General features: G+C 61.3%; 3 protein-coding genes across 13 annotated transcripts in view; 2 read left to right on the top strand and 1 right to left on the bottom strand.

The window, feature by feature from the left end:
- The first annotated feature begins 1970 nt into the window (after positions 1–1970).
- Positions 1971–7111, top strand: REN (renin). 3 transcript variants are annotated; one of them, XM_074850166.1, is made up of 9 exons: positions 1971–2090; positions 2682–2838; positions 2998–3121; positions 3395–3513; positions 3671–3867; positions 5003–5125; positions 5713–5857; positions 5975–6073; positions 6436–7111. In XM_074850166.1, the coding sequence occupies exons 1-9, from the start codon at positions 1990–1992 to the stop codon at positions 6595–6597; spliced, it is 1227 nt and encodes a 408-aa protein (XP_074706267.1). In that variant the 5' UTR covers positions 1971–1989; the 3' UTR covers positions 6598–7111. The 3 variants fall into 3 exon arrangements, with proteins under 3 accessions (XP_074706267.1, XP_074706266.1, XP_074706268.1); XM_074850165.1 differs by having other exon boundaries at positions 3671–3876; XM_074850167.1 differs by lacking the exon at positions 5975–6073 and having other exon boundaries at positions 3671–3876.
- Positions 7112–10083: 2972 nt separating this feature from the next.
- Positions 10084–19402, top strand: ETNK2 (ethanolamine kinase 2). Of its 2 annotated transcripts, none has more exons than XM_074850062.1 (8): positions 10084–10356; positions 14153–14412; positions 14912–15049; positions 16261–16403; positions 16519–16602; positions 16990–17159; positions 17836–17909; positions 18079–19402. In XM_074850062.1, exons 1-8 carry the CDS (start codon positions 10084–10086, stop codon positions 18149–18151), a joined length of 1215 nt encoding a protein of 404 aa, XP_074706163.1. In that variant the 3' UTR covers positions 18152–19402. The 2 variants fall into 2 exon arrangements, with proteins under 2 accessions (XP_074706163.1, XP_074706164.1); XM_074850063.1 differs by having other exon boundaries at positions 10148–10356; positions 18204–19402.
- Positions 19403–20005: 603 nt separating this feature from the next.
- SOX13 (SRY-box transcription factor 13) overlaps positions 20006–25323 on the bottom strand; it is a 42311-nt gene continuing 36993 nt past the window's right edge. For 7 of the 8 annotated variants that reach the window (XM_074850225.1, XM_074850223.1, XM_074850220.1 and 4 more), the window contains 5 exons: positions 25056–25165; positions 24830–24926; positions 24598–24741; positions 22780–22996; positions 20006–22657 (listed from right to left, as the gene is read on the bottom strand). In XM_074850225.1, coding sequence (XP_074706326.1) covers positions 22384–22657; positions 22780–22996; positions 24598–24741; positions 24830–24926; positions 25056–25165 — 842 coding nt within the window. In that variant the 3' untranslated portion in view covers positions 20006–22383. The remainder of the gene's footprint in view (positions 22658–22779; positions 22997–24597; positions 24742–24829; positions 24927–25055; positions 25166–25323) is intronic. The other variant, XM_074850222.1, reaches the window with a different exon arrangement.

Raw genomic sequence — 25323 nt, 5'->3', positions numbered from 1 at the left:
GCCGTGGTGCTGCCAGCAAGGCAGGTCAGCCTCAGGGCTAGCACTGGCCTCTGCCTTCAGTTCTCTGATGGACTGGGGTAAGTTGGTTTTTGCCTTGATTTCCCACCAAAAGGGCTGTGGTGCCAAGCCCTTGGCGGGAAGGTCTTGTCTTCCTTGGGGACTGGAGTGGGCTGGTGCTGCCTTTTCCCTGGTACCCACAGCCCCCCGCCATTCCCAGCTGCATCCCGCTCTGGCTGCCCCATGGGAGGCGAGTGCCTCTGTCCCTGCTAGGGGAAAGCCCTGCCCACAGCATCTAACACTTCTCAGAGCTCCTGCAGACGTGCCTTCCCTCGGCCCTGGGTCGAAGGGGAGCTGGAAACGCTGGAGCCCCACGGCCCCACATCCTGGGACCACCTTCCCCCAGCTGACGTGGCCCCTTTCCTTTGAAGTCACGCTGCAGCCCTGGCCTCCCCTTTGGGGAACGGGGCTCAGCAGAGCCCACGGGATGCCCGGGAAGGGGATTTATGTCTGGTGGCTCCCTGCCAGACCCTCTCTCACCAGGCTGTTGCCTCCTGACCTCTGTGCCTCGCTGCAACCTGCGCCAGGGCATGAGGCTCCCCTGAGTGACGCAACGCTGGGGCCTGGCGTGGGAAAAGACGTCAGGGCTGGGGGGAGCGGGGCTACGAGCTGCGGGGCAGAGCCTGCTGAGGTCAGTCTTCCCCTGGCTCCCAACGCTGCAGCCAAAATCCCCCGGGGAAAGGAGCCTTTATAGCCCCAGCTTGGGGGGGGAAGGTGTCTGTAGCTTCTGGGGTGTCCTCGTCATCCCCCCCCCCCCAGCACCGCTGTCCCCTAGACAAGGGTGATGGCAGTGCCCTAAACAAATCCCATCTGTAACAGGAGCACGCTGGCACGGTTGCATAGCTGGGGGTTTCGGGACAGGGGCAAGTGTGTCATCAGGTTTCTTCCAAGAACATTTTTATTGCCTTTTGCGGTCATTTCCCACCGAGGTTCCCTGAGCTCAAGCCCTGGGCTTGGAGCCACAGGGCCTGATCTGGCACCCACCACCCTGGGCTGGGGGAAACACAGCTGAGTGTGAGCTGGGGACCAGTGATGCACCTTGTCTGGAGGAGCCCTCTGGGCCTTTTGATCCGCGTCTCCCTTCTCAGGCGTCTTTTGGGCCACCTTCTGGGTGTCTTTCAGGCATCCAGAGCCACGCTGGGCCCCCCTGCACCCTGCGTGTACAGGGCAGAGAACAGACTATTCCTCCTGACCGTGCTGTGCCTGGCCAGGCTGTGGGTGCTCATACCTTGGTCTTATATCGTATGCCACAACTGCGATGAGTTTAGCTGTTCTCTGCATTAAGACTCTGCTCCCTCACCAGTGTAATGGAGCTGGCGGGAGGGAATCCCCCCTCGCTGTGCTCGGAGCAGCCCCCATAAGGGCAGTGGGTTTGCAGTTGGGGTCTGCATGGCCCAAGGGGCTGTGACTGAGCACCCTTTGCTCTTTCCACCCCCGGGGCCTTTGGGGAAAGCCTCATTGCTCTGTGGCGTGGAGCTTGGGGACATCTCCTTGGCCAGCCTGTCCTTTAGACTGGAGCCACCACCACCTGCATCCCCATCACGCACCAGCTCTCCTGACTGACACCAGCAGGCATTTGGCCCATGCCCTGCACACGCCGTGCTGGCGGTGGTGGGGTGCTGACAGGTAGCGATGTTATTAACCGCAAGGAGCGTGGGTTTGCAGCTCCCAGCTATTCGCAGCTCCCCTTGCCAGCCACGCTCGTCAGCTGTGCCCACGGGGCTCCCCCGGCCTTGCCACCCTCCGCAGGGACAGTCCCGGTCACCATCCAGCTACCTGCCTGCAGTGCTGCCTGCAGCATCCCCAGCCCTCCCCCGGCCAGCGGGGAGGAGAAACCCCCACGGATGCAGAAACCCAGGCTATAAAAGCATCCTCCCCTCTGGGACACAAGGAAGCTGCTGGCAAAGGAGGCGACTGCCCTGGGAGAGCGCGATGCCGGCGGGACACAGCAGGAGGGTGCAGCAGTATCTGGTGGTCTTGGCTGTGACCTGGGGTGCCAACTTCTTCCCCTCGCCAGCCCAGGCTTTGCAGAGGTAGCAGGCGTGCGGGTTGCAGGTGTCCCACAACATTGTGGGTCTTGCTGTCTCCCCTTGGGTTTTTTTGGGTGCTTGGGCTGGTGCTGAGGACCGAAGGACTCTCCTCCTGCTGCAGCTGTGCTGGGAAACCCCCTTCCTCCTGCTTTTCTGTTCTTTGCTTAGCATGCCCGCTCTTCCTTACTCCTCTTCCTCGCTCCCCTTGAGCATCGTGTGGCTTGGCAGCACCCCTGTCTCCCAAATAACCAAGGAGGCCACGACGAAGCGTTTCATTTGCAAACGAGCTGAGCGTGGGGCTGGGGTCGGTAGATGCCTCCTGCAGCAGCCAGCCCTCCCGTGGGGTCCTTGTCCCGGCTGGGCCGTGATGTATATCCTTCCCCCCCACCCGGGGCCGGTGTGGGGCTGGCAGTGGCCATGGGACCCACCGGCACCCGTCTGGCAGCCCCACGGCATGGGGTGCTGCGGGGAGCTGCTGCCATCTAGAGCCACCAAGGCAGGAGTGCTGGGGGGGTGGCAGGGAGCTGCGGGGGGGTCTCCTCTGAGGGTGCTGGGTGCTCCCTGGCCCCCCAGCCCTGTCCTCGACCCTGGCAGGGTCACGCTGCGGAGGATGCCCTCCATCCGCCAGACTCTGCAGGACATGGGGGTGAAGGTGTCCGACGTCTTCCCCGAGCTGAGGCACAGCAGACGCAGCAGCGTGGCCGGCCCCAGAAACGGGACGGCTCCCACCCTCCTCACTAACTACCTGGACGTGAGTCTTCTCCCACGTGGGGGTTTGTCCCCCCAACATGGCCCCGCACCCCGCAAGTCCCACCCGCTGCCCCCCACGGGGTGTTTGCTGCCAGGTCTGGGGGACCCCCCTCTCCTGCCTGAGCTGTGCCCCCAGCGATGCTCCCTGTGCCTCTTCCAGACCCAGTATTTCGGCGAGATCAGCATCGGTACCCCCGCGCAGACCTTCAAGGTGGTTTTTGACACGGGCTCGGCCAACCTGTGGGTGCCATCCTACAAGTGCTCCCCCCTCTACAGCGCCTGCGGTGAGTACGGGGGCACAGCCAGGGTTGGGGCTGACCCCCTCCAGCCTCAGCTCAGCGAATGTGGGCAAGTGCCTCCATCTCGAGGGCCACTCAAAGTGGGCTGGGCCGGGTTTGCCTTCACACAGTGGGGACTGTCTGTGGCTGTCCGGTCCCTGGCCCTGGGGCAGGCTGGGTTCATCCCCCTCCCGGAGGCTGGGGGAAGAGAGACCCTCAGCCCATCCTGCCGTTGCTGCCTCCTTCGCTTTCTTTGACTCACCTTCTCCCTCTCCCCAGTTTCCCACAGCCGCTACGACTCCTCCAAGTCACGGACGTACGTAGCCAACGGCACGGGCTTTGCGATCCGCTATGGGACGGGGAGTGTCAAAGGCTTCCTCAGCCAGGACATCGTCCTGGTGAGTGCGTGCCCCGAATCCCCACTCACTGGCTCAGCAAGGAGATGCCCTCGCATGGTTCTGCTCCCCCATACGAGCATCCCCCCTTACCCAAGAGTAGGGGGGCTCTTTGGAGGATTTAGCCCCACCCTGCAAGGACGCTTTTGCCCTTCCCCAGGTGTCAGACATCCCCATCATCCAGGTCTTTGCCGAGGCGACGGCGCTGCCTGCCTTCCCCTTCATCTTTGCCAGGTTTGATGGGGTGCTGGGGATGGGCTACCCCAGCCAGGCCATCGACGGCATCACCCCTGTCTTCGACCGGATCCTCTCCCAGCAGATCCTCAAGGAGGACGTGTTCTCCGTCTACTACAGCCGGTGGGTCTTGTGGGGAGCAGGTGCCGGGGCTGGGAAGGTGTTTGTTTTGTAGGGCAGAGGAATTGCAACTGCGGCAGTGCTGGGTTTGCATCTCAGGACTGGGAACGAGCCATGGCTGGGGCTGCGGGACCTGGGGGGGTGTGGAGGGTGCCTGGAGGAGCTGGGGAGGAATGAGGCAGCACAAGAGGCAGAGCCAGGTGGATGCTTATCTGGAGCTGCTGGGCAGGGCGTGCCGAGGCTGGGAGCGCTGCTCCGCGCTCGTTTGTCACTGTCAGATTGCACAAAGTCACCAGCTCTGCTAGTGGGGCTGGAGCAACCACAGCCAGCAGTGGATTTAGTGTTTTATCTACAGGCCAAACTAAAAAACTCAAAAATCTATTGAAGAAAAATCTGCACCAGCAGCCAAACTCTTTTCATTTCTTGCCCCAAACTGTCATGCCCCAGCATCCCTCCTCCCAGCAGCACCAAAACCTGCAGGAGCAGCGGGAGGGCCCGTCCTGGCAGAGCAGGAGTGCTGCCCCCCCCCCCACCAGCACTCCCCACTGGCCCCAGCAGCTTATAGCAAACAAACACACACTTAAAGCAGGAGTGGTAGCTCTTCACCTCGCCTAAAGGTGGATCCATCAATAATGAAGAAGGCCTAACAATGCTGGCTGCATTCTGGGTGCCACTTGGGTCCCCTTGGCACCCCGGGGACACAGTTCCCCTCGGGCCACGGGCTTATGGAGCATCTCTCTCTTTGCAGAGCTTCGAAGTAAGAAGACAAAAAGCACGAGAGCTCTTGAGACAGCACCCGCTAACAGTCACCCCTGCACCCCAGGGCTGGGCAGCCGACCCTGCTGCCAGCTGGGCACAGCTCCACGGGAGCTCACACACCACAGAGCCCCGCACCGGGCTCTGCCCGCACGCCTGCCCCGCACGTGAGCCAGCACCGACCTGCTCGGAGACCTCAGCATGTGGCACCCCCACTCCCGCGGGCTCTCGCACCCCTCTGAACTAACTCGGGGTTTCTTCTTGCTCCCTGCTGCGGCTCACTGGGTCAGCAGAGCCTCGTGGCTGGGGCTGGTCCCTTCTTGCTGTTTTTTTCAGGGACAGCGGCCAAGGGAGAATCACTCCGCTGTCTTTTGCACCCTAGGAACGCTCCTCTGAAACCCGGGGGGGAAATAATCCTCGGAGGCAGCGACCCAGCCTACTACACTGGGGACTTCCACTACCTGAACGTCAGCAAGAGCGGCTACTGGCAGATCAGCATGAAGGGGTGAGGCCAGGGAGTGCTTCTGCCCAGCACCGGGCCTCATCCTGCAAACCTCCCTGGGTGTGCGAGGGTGGGGTGGGAAAAGCTTGCTGGGTGCTGGGGATGGTGGTCCACGGAGGCGTGTGTTCACTGGCGGGTGCTTTCCCCTCTGGAGGGGAGCAGGGCTGGTTCCTCCAGCACAGAGTTGCAGCTCGGTGCTCAGCAAGGAGCCAGGAGCCGAGCTGGGGAATGCAGAGGGGGTGGCACCGTGGGCTGATTCAACTTGGAAGCTGCAGTGGAAGAGTTTAACCCCCTTTAGTCCTGCAGAAGGAGCGTGAGGCGCTGAAACAATTCGGCTTTGTTTGGTTTAAAAAAATAAAAACCACACATGATGAAGCTTAGCTTTCACATTCGAGAAGCTCGAAGGGAGGGTTCCCGGTGCCCCTGGAGAGTCCGTGCTCCAGAGGCACCGGGAGCAGCACATGCTCTGCCTGGCCAGCAATCCCTGGACAAAGACGTGGCACACTCGCCCGAGGGCACACGTGGCCCTGGGAGCCGAGCTGCGGTCACCATGGGAGACTCAGGGTCACCCCTCTCCCCTCCCGCTCCAGCGTGTCCGTAGGGGCTGAAATCCTGTTCTGCAAGGAAGGCTGCTCAGTGGCCATCGACACGGGAGCGTCCTACATCACCGGCCCAGCCGGCCCCATCTCCGTGCTGATGAAAGCCATTGGGGCAGCAGAAATGGCTGAAGGAGAGGTGAGCAAACCCCGCCCTGTGCCCCACTCCACATCCCCGCCACCTCCCCCTTGGCTGCCTGGACCCCAGCCCGTCCCTGCCCCAGCAAACGCTCAGCGCTGTCTCCTCCTCCCGCAGTACGTGGTGGACTGCGACCGAGTCCCTCAGCTGCCCAACATCTCCTTCCATCTGGGTGGGAAGGCCTACGAGCTCAGTGGCTCTGCCTACATCCTCCGGGTGAGCTGCATCCCTCCGTGCAGGGCGGGAGGGCGGCTTTCCCTGGGGTGCAGCTCTCCTGCAGCGTCCTGCGCCCTCCTGGCTCCCCTAAAGCAGCTGAGATGAGCCCCAGAATGATGCTGCTTGTTTTTTCCCCAAACCCTCCTGTTTGGCAGAAGTGTCCAGATGAGCCAGACCAACCTGTCGCTGCTTCCTTGGGTGGTTTTGGGGGAGATTTGGGGTGAGCAGCAAAGAGCAGAGATGGGCAGGGATCCTCCTTCCTGGAGGAAGGAGCATTGGGGCTGAGCAGTGGGTGTTGAGCTGGGGGTCGCAGCCCTTCCTCAGGCACCTCCATCACCGCCTGGGTCTCCTCCTCTTTGCAGCAATCCCAGTATGGGGAAGACATCTGCGTGGTGGCTTTCTCAGGGCTGGACATCCCACCCCCAGCTGGACCCCTCTGGATTCTGGGCGCCAGCTTCATCGGGCATTACTACACCAAATTTGACCGGCGCAACAACCGCATCGGCTTTGCCACGGCCCGCTGATGCCGGGGGGGCTGGGGAGAGGGACGGGGCACCAGCCTGGAGGCACGAGTACCACTGAGAAGAAACAATTTGAAGTAAAAATGAGAACAGCGTTTCCTTACAGCTCAGCCACCTCCTCTCTTTACTGAAGCAACTGCAAAACCTCGCCTTCTCCCACTCCAAAACCCCCGCTCTGCTTCCCGAGAGTCTCTGCTGCTGGGGAGAACTGAGCCTTAAACGCATCTTCTAGTGAGCGTGTTCAGTCTGGCGATGAAAGCGGGATCCTGGGTCCGGAGCTGCACCTCCAGAGACATTTAGGGTGATGTGCAATAGTACAACCGGCACGCGGTGAGCTGCTGCTGGCGTGGAGGTGCTCGCAGGTTGCAGACAGACTGAGGAGGGATGATCTGTTACAGTTCGTGTTATTCTTTGAATGGGAGAAAAATAATCTGGCTGTGTTTAATGATCGTTTCAGCTGGTGTTAACTCTTTCCCTCTCCATGACTTTAATATTAAACAATTTTAGAGCAACAGGACACTGAGTGGATGCTTATTCTTGCAGACGGGAGAGATCAGCACATCTATTAAGAGAATGGGGGCACAAGTGTTTCTCTGCTAGGATCCACCACTGCATTTATGTCTTTCCCTGTTTCGTAAGAGTGAAACTCCCTCCCAGCTAGTGCCACAGCATCTGCATGTAGGCAAATCGGGGTCTTCTCAAACAGCAAACAAGCTCTTTCTGCAGGAGATGAGCTGCTGTGTGGGCTACGCCTGCCTTGACCTGCCTTCCCGGGGTGGCTGGGGACCACTGGTTGCACCCCTGGGGACAAGGAGAGGGCTGTATGTCTGTTTGCTGCCCTTTGGGGAGCGGAAGGTGCCTGGGGTTCTGACTAAGGGTGGCTGATTTTGTCCCACCAGGAAGGCAGCTCCTTGCCCCAGTGCCTGGATCCTTTTCCATTGCCACGTTGGCTCCAGCTGACAGCCAGGGGTTTGTCTCTGTCCTGGCTGTGTGTCGAGATGCTCAGTGGGAGCTGCGAGCCCCACGTCTGCTGGCCTGGCAGGAGGGGCCGACCAGTGCTCCCAGCTGGAGGCTGACATTTCCAGTTCCATGGCAGAGCTGGGGTGCTTTGAGTTACAGCCCAGCGGCCACGAATCCAAGCTGTCCCCAAAGCCAAGCGCTTTGCAACACGCTCTCATCCCCGGTTCCACCAGCTCAGGTGCTGTGACTGCCGTGGTCCGGAGCCGAGCCCTGGGAAAGGTGCCTGTAAAGCAGAGCACAACGCTGGGGCGCCTGGAGCAAGCCACCATCTGAGCGCGATCACTCGTAGAAGCTTCTCATCCTCATTTCTGCCACCAGTGATGACTGCTGATGAGTTCCCAGCGTGCAGGCTGAAGGGGTGTTCGGGAGGGTGCTTCTGCCAGCACTGAAGCAGCAGCTGCTGTGTGACCTTTCCAGTCAGGTAGGCAGCAGCCTCGGCTCTGCTCACCAGCCCTTCACAGAATCCTTCAGGTTGGAAAAGACCCTCGGGATCATCAAGTCCAACCCTCAGCCCGACTCTACAAAGTTCTCCCCTACCCCACATCCCCCAACAGCTCATCCAAATGACCCTTAAACACCCCCAGGGGTGGGGACTCCACCCCCTCCCTGGGCAGCCTATTCCACTCTCTGACCACTCTTGCTGTGAAACATTTTTTCCTCATGTCCAGCCTGAACCTCCCCTGTTGCAGTTTAAAGCCGTTCCCTCTTGTTCTGCCGCTAATTCCCTGGGAGAAGAGACCAGCACCAACCTCTCTCCAATGTCCTTTCAGGTAGTTGTAGAGAGTGATGGGGTCTCACCTCAGCCTTCTCCTCCTCAAACTAAAGAGTCCTTCCTCCCTCCCAGCACAGTACCTCATCCTCTGCCCTGCCCCACGGATCCGCAGCCCGACAGCGGAGAGGATGTGGCTAAGCGGATGTTTGTCCCTCCTGGGAGGGTCTCTGCAGCCACGGAGCATTTAAACCTCTTAACGTTGGGATGCGCGACCCTGGGGATGGGAAAATCAAGGCACCCAACGATGTTACTTGTTTTCCATCGCCTGCTGCGGCGCTGAGCCATCACCTCCAGCGCGGGGACCAGGAGAGCCGTGGCAACAGCTCTTGGGGGGCCGGGGGGTGGAGGGAAGGGGCCCCAGCGGTCAGTGTATTTTAGTTGCATCCAGCATTTCCTGAGGACAGCCCTGGTGCTCTGGGCAGCTGCTCGGCAGCGCAGGAAAGCCCAAGGGCTGGGAGGCAGCGGCAGTGCAGGCAGGGAGGGCAGAGCTGCCCAGAGACCCTCGGGAAGGCAGGGGAGCAGCACAAGGTCAGCGCTGGAGCTACAGCCCGGCCTCTCCGCAACCGTACAGCGACGCCGGCAAGCTTCTCCCCTTCCTTCCTACCGCAGGGAAATTCTCCGCTTGGAAATAACTAAACCTCCTCTGTCCTATTCTACACTGCAAAGGCTCTGGTCTGGAGAAAACTCGAGTGGATGTGGGCTTGAAAAAGCACCAGGTGACTTAAGCCCATGACGGCTTCTGCCTGTAGCCCTCAGCTGGAAAAGGGTCAGGCTGGCCTAAAATCGGATGTTTTTGTGGATCCAGTTCTGTCCCCATTCAGCACAGTTGTTTCAAGCAGCGGGAGGGGAAAAATGCCCGGGCTGCTTGCGGTGCTGCTCCTGGGCCCCTTAAGCCACCCTATTAACACCTCTAATCGCCTGGCCAGCGCAATTTCCTGGTGGCTGCTGCCCAGTCCTGGCTCGGAGGCACCGCTAACCCCCAACTGCCCCGTATTAACACTTGGGATTGTTATGGGCAAGCAATTAGGCCACGCTCAGCCCAGCAAAGCAGCGAGAGCAATTATGGCCATCCTATTAAAACTGACAGGGCTCGCTCTATATTTAGAAGCACGGGGAACTGGCTGGTTTATTTTTTTTCCTTTTCCTTAAATGATTTTTCCCCTAGTCTCCATGGTCCATTTAGCTGGTTTCAGCCGCAGCCAGCTGTAAACTTTGGAGGGGGCATTCTCCTCTGAGCCAGGGGCGGTTGTTATTTCCTCTGATAATGAAGCGGTGTCAGCGGGCGGCGGGAGGGGGACACGGTGCCAACGTGCTCAATCTTTAATTACCAAACCCCTCCCCAGCCCACCTGTAAATCCCTCGTGGGGGTCAGCGCTTGGTGGGGGAGATGGTGATGGGGCTGGGGGGGGCTGTGTCCCTCCTGGGGGACATCTCATGTGCTCCATCCCTTTTTATTATCACCCCAAAGGGATTTTGGGGGGGGGGGGGGGCTGTGCGCACCCCGGGATGGCTGAGGGGGTCTGGGGATGGGGAGGGGGGAGGCACCGCGGTGGAAGGCGCCGGCCGCAGGTGTGGGGGGTGCCGGTGGGGGTCGCGGGGGGGGGGGTCCCGGTGCGGGTCCGTTGCGGGTCCCGCTGACCTCACAATGCGGGCGGGCGCTGGCGGGGAGGCGGCGGCGGGAGGCGGGCCGGTGACTCATGGCTTCCCAACGGCGGGCGGCTCCTCCCCGCGGCCGCCGGCCCCGCCGCAGCCCCCGGCACATGGGCCGCGGCTCCGGTAGCTCGGAGCTGGCGATGGCCGTTCCGCCCGGCCGCTGCCCCGACTGCCCGGGGCCGGAACGGGGGGGCGGTGGGGTCCCCGCCGTCCCCCACCTCGGTATTGCGGTGGATGAGGGCGATGTGCTGCCCGGGGCGCTGCGGCTCATGCGGGAGCTGAGACCCGGCTGGGAACCGGCCAGGGTGAAGACTAAGGTACGCCCCGTCGGGGGGGGGGGTGGGGGGTGAGGGGAGGGGGTGAGGGACGGGACACACGGGGCACACACCATCCCCCCCCCCCCCCGCGGGGATCGTTCGAGGGGGCTGCAGAGCCCAGCCTGGGGGGCTATAAGGCTCACCCCGGGGTGCTACAGCACCCACCGTGGGGCAGCGATAGAGCTCACTCGGGGGGGGCTATAAGGTCTGACATGAGGGTGACTGGAGGACCCACCGTGGGGGGGTATAGAACCTGCTAAGGAGGGTACAGCATCCCGTCCCCCCACCCCCAGATCTCCTCTCCACTCTTAGAGTGTAACCGGGGCCGATCGGATGTGCAAAGGTGTGACACCCCCCCCCCGACCCTGGCTTTGGGACCCCCCCCCGAGGGTCACTGAGCGGTGACTGGGACTGTAAGTGTGTCCCCAGGGTCCCTCGAGGCTGCCAAGGTGGGTGAAGGCTGGGGGGCTGCCGGGGCGGCAGGCTGCACCGCTGGTTCCCCCCTGAGTCTCTCCTGCAGGTGCTGCACCCCTGCCTGCACCCCTGCCTGCAGCCGGTGCTGCCAGGCCCCTGCTCGCAGGAGTAGCTGCTCCCAGGAGCAGGTCTCGCTTGGGTTACTTGGCTCACACCTTTGCCAGGACGCAGGAGCCGAGCCCAGGTTCGGATGGGAGCTGGGATTCAGCGGGGTTCAGAGCTCCTTGCACGGGACGGGGCTTGGCTGGGAGAGCGGGGCTGGCAGCTGCCTGAACATGGGAGTCCCTTTTCCCCTCCTCACCTCTGCCTGGGGGTGCCAGGTTTTGGGGGTGACATCTGAGCCCTCACTGGGCTCCCAGTGATGGGCACGGGAGTGTGGAGGTGGCGGAGCTGGGTGCACTCAAACATACACACGTGTGTATGCGTGTCCTCTGAAGGCACATGCTTCCCGTGTGCCTGGACTGTCATTAAAAATGTATTAATAGCCAAGTGTAATTAAATACAAGAAGCTGCAGGAAAATACATATGAAAGGGCAGATGGCAATAGGCAGGAAGCTCGGAGTTCGAGTTCCTCAGAGCACATAGTTGTAGGGGCAGGAAATGTCCCAGGCTCTGTGCAGCACCGAGCACAGACCTCGGTGGTGATGGTTGTTTGAGAAGGACCCCAGCTCTCCGGTATCCAGGCTCTCTCCAGGCATCGGAGGGGGTCAGTGTTCAACAGCAGCTTGTCTGTGCGTGCGTGTGTTTTTAATTAAAAAAAAAAAAAAAAAAAAAAAAAGAGGCAAAAAACCCCGTAGGAATTGCGGGGGGGAAAAAAACCTCCGGTTGCGTTTCCCTTCGCTGCTCTTGCCGGGCTGTTCGGGAGGGGATTGGAGCGGTGCACTGGTCCTCAGCTGGTTCCTATTAGCGTTCCTGTTCGCTCTCCTCGGCGCACTGGAGCGGTGCCCGCTTCACACCACCTCGTCGCACCGTGTCAGTGCACAGCTGCTTGCAGGGGCTGTACCAGGCTGTGCCGGTGACATGGAAAAATCTCCCGGCGCTTGGGGCAGGGTGTGGAAGATGCGAAGGAAGGATCTGGGTGCTTGGCCTCCCCCGCCTTGCCCTCTTCTTACTGGGGTCTTCAGCCCCCTGTGCTCCAGGTTGTGCCCGCTTTCAGGGCTCCTGCTCCTCACCCTTTAAGCTCTGTCCCTGGGCCGAGGCATCCCCGTGCCGGGAAGGCACAGGCAGTGTGGGTGAGTCAGCCAGCCACGCTCTCAGGGAAGCATGCACTCCTCCATCCCTCATCCGGCGATAAGAAGAGCAGCAGCGATGTGGAGCCAAACCTCTGCGAGGATTCCGGCACGGCTGGATGTTTTTAGCCCCACTTGGGCAACAAGGTGCCCTTTTTGCAGTCTGGTCCTGGGGCTACTGGCTGCCTCTCGGGCTGAGGAGTGGTGCTGGGGGTGCAAGCTGAGGGGGGTCTCATGGCAGGGGCAGCACCGGGGTGTTGGATGGAGCTGCTTCGCTTCGGCCTCTTTGCACAAGGCTTGGGTCTCGCTTCGCGTTTAATTGCTGCAAGGTTCCTGGTGTGGAGTCACACTGTTTCCCCCCCACTCCCTGCTGTCACACAGCCACAGCGGGGAAGGATTTGGGCTGGTAGCAGCGCTGCGACCCTGCTGATAGCTGACTGCACCTCGGATCTGCAAGGAAATAGCACCAGGCATCTCCCAAGCAGCCACGCTCGGGAGCTGGAGGAGCTGCCACCTCCAAACCAGGCGAACCCCTGCGTGCGTGTGTGCAGGTTGACGAACCACGTGTGAGTCTCCAAAGTTAGTGGCCTGGAATTCAGAGGGGATAAGGCTCAGTAATCCCATTAAACCTGCTGGAAAGGGCTGATCGGGCTGTCGAGCAGCAAAACAAAGCAGTGCGAGGGACTTTGCAGGCGAGGAGGTGCCGAGCATCTTGAGGTGGAGCCATTCACCTGTGGCTGATGGAGGGCACCGGCCCCAGGCTGCACCCTCTTCTGCATGGATGGGCCATGCCACCTTTTCCTTGCTGAATTTCTGGCCTCTGGGGTCTGGCAGGACAAGGAGAGGAGCCCAGAGCGTGGCACCATTGTGGAAACACAGATTATCTGCCTTGGGAAAAGCAACTCGGTTGCTTGAGAAGATTCAGCCCGCCCCAGCTGCAGCCCGCTGGGGCCGTGGCGGCTGGCTCGCCGCTTGCCGTGCTCGCCGTGAATCCAACACCAGCCAGCTGTGTAACGAGCCGTCTAACTTGGGGTGTCTCATTCCAGTGCTTTGAGTTTCCCTCGGGAGACTGCATGGGGAGCCCTATATATAGGCACCCTATATAGGAGCGTGGGTTGCTGAGTGGGATGTCTAAAATTAGCTGTCCCACCCCCGAGCACCGCTGCTGCCGTAGCACGTGCCCTCGCCCCGCTCCCGCTCCGTCAGCATCACACCTGCTCCGGGAGCTCCCCGAACCCCAGGGGGATCGACAAATCACTTTCCTGGGGAGCAGCGGCACCCTGGTATGCTCAGCCTCGGCGCCAAGCAGGAACCGCGTGGGGCTGAGCATCCTCCCTGCGTGGGGGACGATGGGACGGGGGTTTCCCATGAGGCGATGGAGACCCGAACCCCTCGGTGCGCCGGAGGCGACCGAAAATCGCGGCGGGATGGGGAGAGGAGCCTGGCGCGGGCGGCAGCCCCTGCATGTGCGCGGGCAGGCGGCCAGGCCGGGGCGACGGGAGAACAAAACTCCCTTTCCATCTGTGAGGAGCCATCAGAGCAATGACACGAGACGTCCCCAGCAGAGACGTCCCTGCCTATCAGCGACCCGGCCCCGCGGGGAGGGTCAGGAGGAGGAGATGGGGTGGTGGTGGTGTTTGTTCCACGTTGTTTGCTGGGTTGTGGTTTTTGGGTTTTTTTTTAATTTCATTTTGTGCCAAAAGATTTACGTTGATTTTTTTTGGGAGCGATTCCTGGAGCCGCTCGGGTGCCAAGTGTGCTGGCGGCACATCTGGCCTCAGCTATTCCTGAGCTTCCAGGTGAAAAACAGCAGGATTTCCACCCAAACTGCCAGCTTTGTGCAGCTGAAGCCTTATGCCTGTGGCCCTGTGCAGAGCCCCAGTACATGTGTGAGCCTCGAGGCCTTGCAAACTCGAGCCATCTGCTGCGGGAGCTTTCCTGGCTGCCGTGGGCACTGCTGCTTCGTGCTCTCTTTTGCCCGTTGCCTGTTCCTGCCTTCGCTTTCTCCCTGGGGTCTGCTGGTGGGAGGGGGTTTCCCTTTGGCGTGGCAGGGATGTACAGGCATCGGCTCTACCGCCCTTCTCCCCCTCCAGCTCTTCACCGATGGCATCACCAACAAGCTCGTGGCTTGCTACACGGACGAGGACATGGCGGACGCGGTGCTGGTCCGTGTCTACGGCAGGAAGACGGAGCTGTTCGTGGACCGGGAGACGGAGCTGAGGAATTTCCAGGTGCTGCGTGCCCACGGCTGCGCCCCTGACCTTTACTGCGCCTTCCACAACGGGCTCTGCTACCAGTTCCTGCCGGGCATCGCGCTGGGGCCCGACCACGTGCGGGACCCCCACATCTTCAGGTGTGCAGGACCCCAACGTCCTGGGGTGTGCGGGACTAGGGGGGAGCCACAGGAAGGGGACACTGGTGCTTCTCTGGGCGTGGGGGGTTTGCTCTGTGTTTCCACCTCACCCCCTCACTGCCTTTGTGCCAGAACGGTGCTCGAGCATCGCTGACGGGCACAAACCTGGGTGGTGCTGGGGGATAAATGGGCCAACCCGCAGCCGGGTTTATCAGCGTGTTTTTAAAGCATCAGCTTTTGGTGAGCAGAGATTTCATGAGAACCACAGCTTTCACCTGAATTTGCCCTGGAAAGGTGAACGCTGCTTTTGACCCAGACAGGGTCCTGATACGCTTCTGAGGCTTGCAGCTGAGGTGGAGGGGAGTCTGAGCTGCGCTGAGCCTGCGTTTTTAAACACGGCTTTCGGGGACCCCCCCTCAAGGCTGGTTTTGTGGAGCACTCCTCTGGGGGACACTGCTGCACGGCCACCTCTCACCCACGTGTCCGTGTTTCCTTCCAGGCTGGTGGCCCAGGAGATGGCCCGGGTACACGCTATCCATGCCAACGGGAGCCTCCCCAAGCCCATCCTCTGGCAGAAGCTGCACAAATACCTCACCCTCGTGAAGACGGATCTCAGCCCAAAGGTATCCAACCCCAGGTAAAGGCAGAGGGATCCCAAAGAGCCAGGCTCTGGCTTGGGCATCCGCTGCCCACCCATCTCTAAGTCTTCCCCATACGGGACCGGGGGGAAGAGCCCTGGTTCCCAGGTAAAGCCTCTGTGGGACTCTGGGGTGGGGGAGCGGGGCTGGGGATGGTGCTGGGGCTGGATCCGGCCACGTGGCTGCTTCTGCATCACGATCCCTCCATGAGCAAACTCGTGGCCAAGCCCCCAAGAGCAGGTGGGGTGGAGGCATCTCCGCACACCCTTCAGCACCCTTCCTCCTGTCGGGGGGGGCGTTTGCTGTGTTAGAGCAGAGACAGCTCTGGGTTGTGTCTCTGCAGCACCCAGGCAGGATCCGGCCTGAGCCAGACTCCCACCTGCTGTTAATAATCCACCTCCTCCTCCTCCCTGCAAATCTAGCCTGCATTTTAAGCCCTCCCTAGAATAAGCTGAAGCTCAAGCCCTTCTTATGGCGGGGATCTGAGCAGCAAGGTTGAGCTGGTGTTGGAGGGGATGCTGGAAACCCAGTATAGAGTAAAGCAGCCAGTTCCCACTTGAAAACGGTTCATCCCATTTCTGGGAGCCTGGGTTCATGCCAGGTGAGTGCCGGGGTGTCTGGGAAGGATGTGGACAGCCCCAAGAGGTGGTGGAGGTGAATGAACCTGAAGGCAAGCGAATAATTAACCTGTTCCCTGAGCAGCAGTGGCAGGCCGCAGGGCTTTTCTCAGCACTCGCCCCGCTGCAGGCAGACTTTACCCAAGCCTGCACCTTCAGCGCAGCCAATTAGGTAATCATTAACTGGCTCGCTTCTTGGAATAGAAACTTCTGAGGTTATGGAGAGGATACGTGCCCTGACAGAGTCCAAAATATTCCCGTTGCCTGGGGGTTAGCTGGGCGCTTTGGGAGCGAGCGCTGCGGGGCTCGGTGGCTGGTGGGGTGAATTTGGGGGATGGATGCGGGTGTTCGTGGGGAGAAGGGAAGGGCTGAGGCTGCACCGTGGCGTCTGCGGGCACCCTGGGTACCACCCAGCACGCCAGAGGATGTCCAAGCCACACCTGGCCTCCCACAAAAAATGGCCTCGTTAGCTCTGCTCTGTGTCACTGATGAGTTCGTTTATCAAATGCACGGAGGGAAGCAGGGGGCAACGCTCTGCCCCCGCAGGAGGTTCCCTGTGAGCAGAAGTGATTCCACCCCGTCCCCTTCCCCAGCCTCCAGCAGGATGTGCCCAGCCTGGAGATGCTCGAACAGGAGCTGGCCTGGATGAAGGAAACGCTCTCCCAGCTCGGGTCCCCCGTCGTGCTTTGCCACAACGACCTGCTCTGCAAGAACATCATCTACGACGGGACACAAGGTTCGTGGCAGCAGCTTTGCACACCCAGAGGAGGGGTCTGTCCCTCGCCCGCCTCCCCAGGGGCCGGCAGCTCCATCTCCAGCCCTTCTCTGAGCCCCGGCCTTTGCCTCCACAGAGCACGTTCGCTTCATAGACTACGAGTACACCGGCTACAACTACCAGGCTTTCGACATTGGAAACCACTTTAATGAGTTTGCGGGTGAGTTGGGCTCCTCTTTGTGGCACCAAAGGTTCTCCCCCAGTTGCAGCGGCTGCCCCGGGATCTCCCCATCCTTGGGGATGGAGGAGGAAGTTGCATCCCCAGTCCCGTGGTGGGAAATGGGGCAGCTCGTCCTCGGGGTTAGAGGGATGTGCAAGGGGAGGGTCTCTGCTGGCGGTGGGGAGCAGCCTGGCTGCAACACCTGCACCAGCCCAAGGGTTAGTGACCTCGAATCAGCCCGTCGTGCGCACCGGGAGCTGCAGGGGTTTCGCTCACCCAGTTGTGCATGGGGAGAGCCCCGTGGTCACGTCGCTTTGCACTGGAGAAACCCTCCCTTTCACCTTTCTGCCACCCCCCGGGCATCGCTGACCCCAGCTCCCCTCGCAGGCGTGAAGGAGGTGGATTATCGCCTCTACCCCAGCAAGGAGACCCAGCTGCAGTGGCTGCGCTCCTACCTGCAGGCCTACAAGCAGCTCACCCAGGGGGACCGAGGAGGCACAGGCGTGTCTGAGGAGGAGCTGGAGGCTCTCTACGTGCAAGTGAACAAGTTTTCTTTGGTGAGTGGTGGAGATGGGAAGGAGACGGCCGCTCTGTGGGACAGGTTTCCCTCAGCTCTCAGGTGAGCTGGCTGCAGCTTGGCTGGTGAGGATGGGGGTGCAGGTACCAGCCATGGGGGGTTGGGGGCACCTGGGGCAGGAGGTTGCCCCAAAGAGCCCAGCTGCACCTCAGAGGCACTGAGCCCCTGGGCAAGGTCAAAGATAGCACTGGCTGCCCGCCATCCCACTGGATGCCAAGGAACAGCGTGTCTCTGATAGCTGTGGCCTTGGGCATCCCTTCAGAGAGGCCAGGCGCAGCCAAGAATGAGGAAATCCTCTTTGGTAAATGCCATGGGCAGGAGGAGCCAATTTTCTGGAAACTTAGGGCAAAATGTCACTGGTTTCCTGGCTGGAGCTGCCAGGAGGGACATCCCGGCTGCAGACACAAAGGTGGTACCCTGAGCACGTTGCACAGCTGTTCAGCATCCTTCCTGCTTGTCTCTTCTCCAGGCTGGGACCAGCCTCTGGAGCATATAAAAATACATGTGTGGGCCAGTCCCAGCTGGCTGCCACCCCGTGTCTTGTCGTCACAGCCACGGGACTTCTGGGACCCCGCCAGGAGAGGCATGAACAGCTCATCCTGTGTGCAAGGATGATGCTCCGTGCCTGTTTCTGATCCGTGTTTTGTCTGTTGCAGGCATCCCATTTCCTCTGGGCATGCTGGGGCCTGATCCAGGATAAATACTCTACCATAGACTTTAACTTCTTAAGGTGAGTCTGCTGGGGCCGGGTGGTGTTTGCTCCCAGCACAGTTCAGTGTTAAAAGACTGGAGCAAGAGGATCCCAATGGCCCCTCTGTGCTGGAGGGATCCTCTGTGGCCAGGGGACATGGGGCCGGGGGGACAAGTGTCTCATGTCTGTCCCTCTCCTCTCTCGGCAGATATGCAAAGCTAAGGTTTAAACAGTACTTCAAGATGAAGCCGGTGGTCACAGCCCTGCAGATCTCTAAATAGCATCTCTGGCCTGTGAGACCCTGAGCTATTTTTGTCCTTGCTGCATCCACAGCCCTCGCATCCCCCTCGCCCCTTCCCCACCCCAGCCGGGGGCGAGGGCAGGTCCTGATGGTGGGAAGGTGGAGGAGAGGAGCTCTGACCCGGCCACCGATTAAAGGAGACCCTGGACATAACTGAGACTGGACCGTGAGATGCTAGAGAGGACCACGGCCTCGGAGAGGCCCCTGCCTACGCCAGGAAGCCTTACCATCGCCTTAAGGCCGAGCCCCGGCTCGGCCCCGGTGCCCGGCAGGTCTGTGCTTTGCTGGCACTACTGCTGCTTGGCCTGGCACCCAGTTTTCTCCCTCTGTGCTGTCCCCAAGGGGGGAAGCGGGTCCCCCCGTCTGCTCAGGACCCCCCCAGAGCTGCCCAGTTGCTTTAGCTGCCCAACACACACGCTGTGCCCGTTGCCTTCGCTGCTCCCTCCGTCCCCTCTTGCCCCGCCTGCTCGGTGCCACTTGGGCTCCCACCTCCAATCCCAAAACCTTTCTTGGGTCAGTATTGATCCTGGGCTTGGGGCTGTCTCTGAGCACGGCACCCTTTTCCACGGGGGGTGGGTGCTGCCGCGCTCCAGCTTGGATGGTGCAAAGCAGCAAGGGGCAGCTCCAGCCGTGAGCCCTGGGACCAGGGGGCTTTTGCTGGCGGGCGCTGGGTGCCTGCGCCCCGGCGCTGTGCTCGGCCCATGGCTGGCTCTGCTTGTCCCCACGGCCATCGTCTCCCAGACTCCCATTAGCTCCCGTCATGGTTTCCCTCGTAGTGTCCTGTGCTGCTGGAGCAAGAGGCTCCCACCTCTGCCTTCCCCGTCTCCCCCAGGGCCAGGGGGAGGTCGGTCCTGCCCCTCGCACGGGCACCATCGCTGTGCTCCTCTCTTGGCTGTGTCCTTGCGTGGGACCCCCTGGCAGGAGGTCGAACAGAGCTGACTTGCTCCATGAGTGCACCCCTGTCAGCACTCGGCTGCTCCCCCCCACCACAGGCTCTGCGAGGGCAATCCTGACCTGCTGAGCACTGTCCAGCTCATGACAGTGGCTGTGCATCAGCTGGGGGGTGAAATCAGACCCCTCTGCCCCTGCCTTGGCTGCTCGGCAAGTGGTATGGGGACAAGGTGGCCGTCCCCTCCGCACGGGCACAGGAACCTGCCCCAGCAAGAACTGGGACTGTTGTTGCATCTGGTGTTTGTTTTGGTGCAAAATAAAAGCTGCTGGTAGCTGGAAATAGGGGATGGTGGGTCTGTGGGGACTGGTGTGCCGGAGCAGAGATGCTGGTGGAGGTATCTCCTCCCAGGGTGGGCTGCTGGTGTCCCTCCATGCTCCTGACCTCCCTTCAGGTGCCCTCGCTGCCCCTTCCTGCAGGCAGCAACTGCCAGGGCTTGTCCTTGTCCCAGAGCGATGTCCTGGGGTTGAGGACAGTCTCTTCAGAGCTGAGCCCTCATCTTCGTCATGGCCCCCCCGAGGCCCCGTTGGGCTCTGGCTGTGGCAGGGGCAGGCTGGGCCACTGGGCTGCAGCGGGCACCTGGGTGGAGGAGGCTGAACCCCAAACCTGCTGCTGCGTGGGGTGAGACCTTGGGAAAAGCCTGGTGGGAGGTGGGAGGAGAAGGGAGCGGCTTGGGGCACACAGGGCAGGAGCAAATGCCGAGAAACAGCACAAGTGAAACCATCGCAGGGAGCGAGAGCCTGGGGAGGGGGCTGTGCTGGAAGGGGGGCAGGGAAGGGGGGAAACAAGCACCCCCCATCCATACTCTGACTGCCTGGAGTGAGAGCTCCCTGCCCAGCCCTCGGCTCTCCCCGACCCCAGGCTGGTAAAGTCCAGACCCAGATCTCCGCTCCAAAAAGTCACCTTTATTGTGCCAAGGGGTAGGGAGGGGGACAATTGTAAACAAGTATGTGAAATATACAGGTTAAGTTACTCATCGTCTTATTAACAAAATAAAGCTCTATCTATATTTACAGTCTTTTTTTAAAAAAAAAAAAAAAAAAGAAAAGAGAGAGGAAGAGCTGCATCTTTGTTGGGCACTTCTGCTTCCAGCCCCCTCTGCAGCACAGCCCATCCCTCCCTGGGGGCCAGCACCCCTTCCCCAGGGACCCCAGCCCCAGCCAGAGCAGCACAGGGAGGGGGAATAAATAAAGCACTGACGAAGGGCAAGAGAGGAGGGAGGTGATTGCTGGGTGGGCGAGGAGGCGGGATCCTCCCTTGGATAAACGATGTCCTGCCGGCAGCCCCGTGGGGTGCAGGGGAGCAGCACTGGTACCCCGATGCTCCTCTGGACACCCCCCCTGGGGCTGAGGACGGGCGTCCGCTGCAAAGCCCCCATTGCAGGGCTTGTGTCCCCCCCGCCGCCCCCCCGCAGCCTGGAGCGAGGGCTCCTTCTGCACCCCCAGTGGTGCTGGGCTGGAGGCCAGGCTGGGGCTGCAACCGCGCTGCCTGTTTCTGCCTGTTGCCACAGGGCGGTGCACGGACTCTGCGCACAGCCGGACACCGTGCGCTGACACCCGGACACTGGGAATGCACAGCCAGACTCTGCACGCACAGCCGGACACTGGGTATGCACACCTGGACACTGTGCATGCACACCCTGAGACTGTGTATGCACACCTGGACACTACACACACACCCAGACACTGTGTATGCACACCCTGACACTGTATATTCACACCCAGACACCGTGCATGCACACCCGGACACTGTATGCACACCCTGAGCTGTGCACGCACACCCAGACACTCTGCACGCACACGCAGACACTGTGCACGCACACCCGGACACTGTGTATGCACACCTGGACACTGTGTATGCACACCCTGACCCTACACACGCACCCAGACACTGTATATGCACACCCAGACACCATGCATGCACACCCGGACACTGCATGCACACCCAGACACCATGCATGCACACCCAGACACTGTATGTGCACACCCTGACATTGTGCATGCACACCCGGACACCACACACACCCAGACGCAGTATATGCACACCCAGACACCGTGCACGCACACCCGGACACTGTGTATGCACACCTGGACACTGTGTATGCACACCCTGACCCTACACACGCACCCAGACACTGTATATGCACACCCAGACACACTGCATGCACACCCAGACACTGTATGTGCACACCCTGACATTGTGCACGCACACCCGGACACCACACACACCCAGACGCTGTATATGCACACCCAGACACCGTGCACGCACACCCGGACACTGCGCACGCACAGCCGGCCACACAGCCCCTCTCTACCCCAAACACCCCTGGGCTGGGCTCTGACCGGAGCAAGGTTGGGTTTTTTTAGAAAAAAATTCTTTTTTTTTCTTATTTTTGTAATTGCTGTTATTTTTCTCTCCCTCCCTGGTTTCAACGCTGCAGCCCACGGGTGGAGCCTGCAGCTTGCAGGGCCGGGGTGCGGGAGGGAGAAGAGGTGCCCAGGGGCCACGGGGCACGTACCCACCGCAGCCGGGGCTCGTGCCCGGGGCAGGGGCCAGCGGGGGGACGGGGTGACGGCGCAGCCAGGGAACAGGCACCCTCTTTATTTACAAAGTGGGCCAGAGCTGTCAGGAGCATAAAGGGCTCCTCGGAGCCCTTGGCTGGCACTCGGGCCAGGCGAGAGCTAAAAATGGCTCCACGGGAATTTGCTGGCAGGCTCTAAAGACCGAGTGGGAAACGCAGCAGGGAGGTCAGGCGGGGCTGAGCGAGGGACAAGCGGGTCCCCATCCCGTGTCCCCAGCAGTGGGGGCTGGCGGCTGCGGGTGAAGCTCTCTGCAAGGGACCCACAAGGGCTGGGAGATGCTCTGGGGGTTTTCCCGCACCCCGATACCCTCAGGGAACTCCTGGGGGGCTGCAGGTGGGTGACAGCCGGTGGCACCCATGTCCCCAGGCCAGGTGGCTTTTAGCTCCCCACACCCCTGCCGCCACAGCAAGGCTGCACCAGCCCTCGCCAGCTCGCCCAGCAGGGTCAGCACATCCCAACCATGGCCCCATGCAGCGCCCCATCACCCCCGTGCCCCCCAAAACTCTGGGTGCTCACCTTCGTGGGACCCATTTGCAGGCAGCAGCTCCCACCCGCCGGGGTCACCTCTGCTCCCAGCGCAGCCCTTCGGCCGAGTCCCAACAAATCGGGGGGATGCTGTGACCTCCTTTTTGGTGGCAACCAGCCCTGCTGCCCCCACCCACCGCCCCCTCGGCCCCCCACTCAGTCCGTCAGCACCACCAGCTCGCCGTCACTCTTGTCCTCGCCTTCCGAGTCCTCCTCCTCGCTGTAGCGGTACATCTCCCCATCGGCCACCGAGTGCCCGTCGTCTCCACCGTCGCTGTCCTTGAGGCTGCGCGTGTTGACGATGACGGGCATGTTGGGGTCCACGCCGCGGGGCAGGTAGTGCTCCATCACGGGGGATGTCAGCTGCATGCCCACCGGCCGCTGGTACAGCACGTCCGAGGAGGCGGGGGGCACCTGGCTGCCCTGGGGCCTGCGGGACAGGGGAATCCACTCACCAAACGGACTATCGGGGTGCTCCCACCCACCTCCTGGTGCACCCACCCCATGGGCGCCTCGGTGAGCACCCCCAGATGGGAGGAAGGGGCGCGTTACCCTATCAAGTAGCCCTGCCTGGCGTCCTGCCGCCGGTTCCTCATCAGCGCCTTGTACTCGCCGACGCGCAGCCGCTTCCCCTCCACGATGCAGGTACGTTTGGGTCGGGGCTTGTACTTATAGTCGGGGTATTTCTCCAGGTGCTGCCGGCTCAGCCGGGCTTGCTCCTCGTAGTAGGGCTGCTTCTCCTGGTTGGTCATGGATTTCCACCGGGAGCCTGCATGGAGAGGAGCCGCGGGGCGCGCTTACACCCTGCCTGCTGTGGTGAAACCCACGCCAGCTCCCAGCTGGGAGAACCATCGTGAGTTAATTAATGTTCATACCATCCCCTGGGCAAACAGCAGCTGAATTTGCACCCAGTGAGTGCAGCAGCACCGGTGGGAGCCCCGTGCTGGGGTGGGGAACACTGGGAACAGGTCCCCAGCCCTGACCCTCCCCTGGCACCTCTCGGGCCACAGCTTTCGAGCCTCTCCAAGGTACAGCGAGCAGGTGCTGTGGCTAAAACAGGCTGTGCCAGCGTGTGATTTGCGTTCCCCCATGGGCTGACCTTTATTATCATTGCTGCCAGCACCCCGGGCAGGAGGGTGAAGCAGGGCACAAAGGCTGCTGGGCTGGGAGAGGGGCTCGGGGCCAGGTTGGTGCAGAGAAGGGATTAATCCCCTCAGCTCAGCACCTGGGAGGCTGCAGCCAGACCAGCGCCTGGTTTGGAAGTGAGATAGACGAGCTGGAGATGTTTGGAGATCCTCAACATCCTTGGAGATGCTCAACAGTCAACAGGACACAGCCCTGAGCGTCCTGGGGGGACTATGGGGTTAGCTGGGCTTCAAGCAAGGCTGCAGAGATCTCCACAGACATCCCACCATCATCTAAATCCTCCCGTGAGTCCCTGTGTTCCCCTTTCCTGGGTGTCCTTCACCCGCTAGAACAGCCCAGCTCCCCCAGGGAGCTCCACCTCCACCTGTACCACGAGCCAGGTGGCCCAGGTAAACTGAGGCACAGAGAGATGCAAACCCCTCGCCCATGGTGTCCTCCACCAGCTCCTTCCCCACGCACTCAGCCCCTCGCACGGGCTCAGACCTGCATTTCCAGGAGCAGGAGAGCACACAGGATCCAACCCCCTCCCAACCTGGGTTCATACCAGCTCTGGACCACTCATCCATCTGCAGGTATCCACCTGCTAAATTTGCACCCTGCGAGCAGCGAGTGGCTCCGGCTCCCCGGGCAGAACCACACCGGTTATTTAAAGCCACGGACATCTACCACGACAGCAAGCAGCTCACCACAGCGCGCCTGCTCCCAGCCCCCCGAGCCCCCCCATGGCCACAAGAGTTAAGCGGAGCAGATCCTGCCTACGTGTTCCTTCAAAGGGAAAAGCTTGGTGGTTGTTTTGGGGTTTTTTTTCTTTAACGAGCAGAGCTGCTAAAAGGAGTCGGTGGCAGAGCGAGGTGCTGGTGTCGGAGGGAACCCACAGCACACCTGTGTCGCGCCGCTGCACGCTCGCTGCTGGCCCTTCGGACCGGCTCGCTGGTGACCGCACCGCTTGCCTTTAATAGCGACGCAGCCGCTGGGAAGGGGCTGGTGTGACCGAAAGCCACAGGACCACTGCTGTCAGGGGGTGTGAGACGTTGGCTGGATGAGGCCCGTGCTGCTACGGGCATCTCCAAAAGAAACGCTACAACAGGGGTAGAATCATCCTGGCGGGCATCACCCCTACGTGGAGGCTGAGGATGAGCGGAGCGAGCAGCTGGCTGGAGCTTGTGTCCCCCTGCAGAGGGAGGGTCCTGCCCCAGCCCCCCCAGTGCCATCCCTGGCACTCACCCAGGATCTTGCTGATGCTGGAGTTGTGCATGTCCGGGAAAGCCTGCAAAATCTTCCTCCTCTCGTCCTTTGCCCACACCATGAAGGCGTTCATGGGCCGCTTGATGTGGTTGTTGTTCCTGGACTCGGGGAAGTGCCGTGAGCCTGTGAGGGAAACGGCTGAGGTCAGGAGCCAGAGGAAGGACCAAAGGGAGGGGGGTTGTCACAGCACGGTGCTCTCGGCCATCCTCACCATCCATCTCACAGGTCAACAGAGCCTCGTCCAGCCGGTGGGCCGGCGTCTCCTCCATCCGCTCCTTCACAGGGGAAGAATCAATCCCGACGTGGTCCTGCAGGAGAGCGGAGGGTCAGGAACCAGCCCCAAGCCTTGGAGCTCACCCAGAGACAGAGACCCAGCTCCGGCCACCAACAGTGGGGTCGGAGAGGGGGACAGCGACCACCCGGCCAGCATCCCTCACCTTGCGGTAGGGGTTGCTCAGGGATCCCTCCATGGCTCCGCTGTGGCCGTGCAGCAGCTGCCGCGCGTCCTGGATGGCTTTGGTGATGGCGTCACCTTCGCCCAGGAACCCTGGCAGGACACCGGCACCCATCAGTGCCAGCACCCACTCCTCCGACACCCCACAGCACCCCAAGCGCCAGCACCCACTCCTCCAACACCCCACAGCACCCCAAGCGCCAGCACCCACTCCTCCAACACCCCACAGCACCCCATCCCACCCCAGCGAT

Source organism: Strix aluco, chromosome 25, assembly GCF_031877795.1.
Source record: "Strix aluco isolate bStrAlu1 chromosome 25, bStrAlu1.hap1, whole genome shotgun sequence".
NCBI lineage: Eukaryota > Metazoa > Chordata > Aves > Strigiformes > Strigidae > Strix > Strix aluco.
The sequence above is the reverse complement of the archived record's forward strand: the minus strand, read 5'-3'. Positions and strand labels throughout refer to the sequence as shown.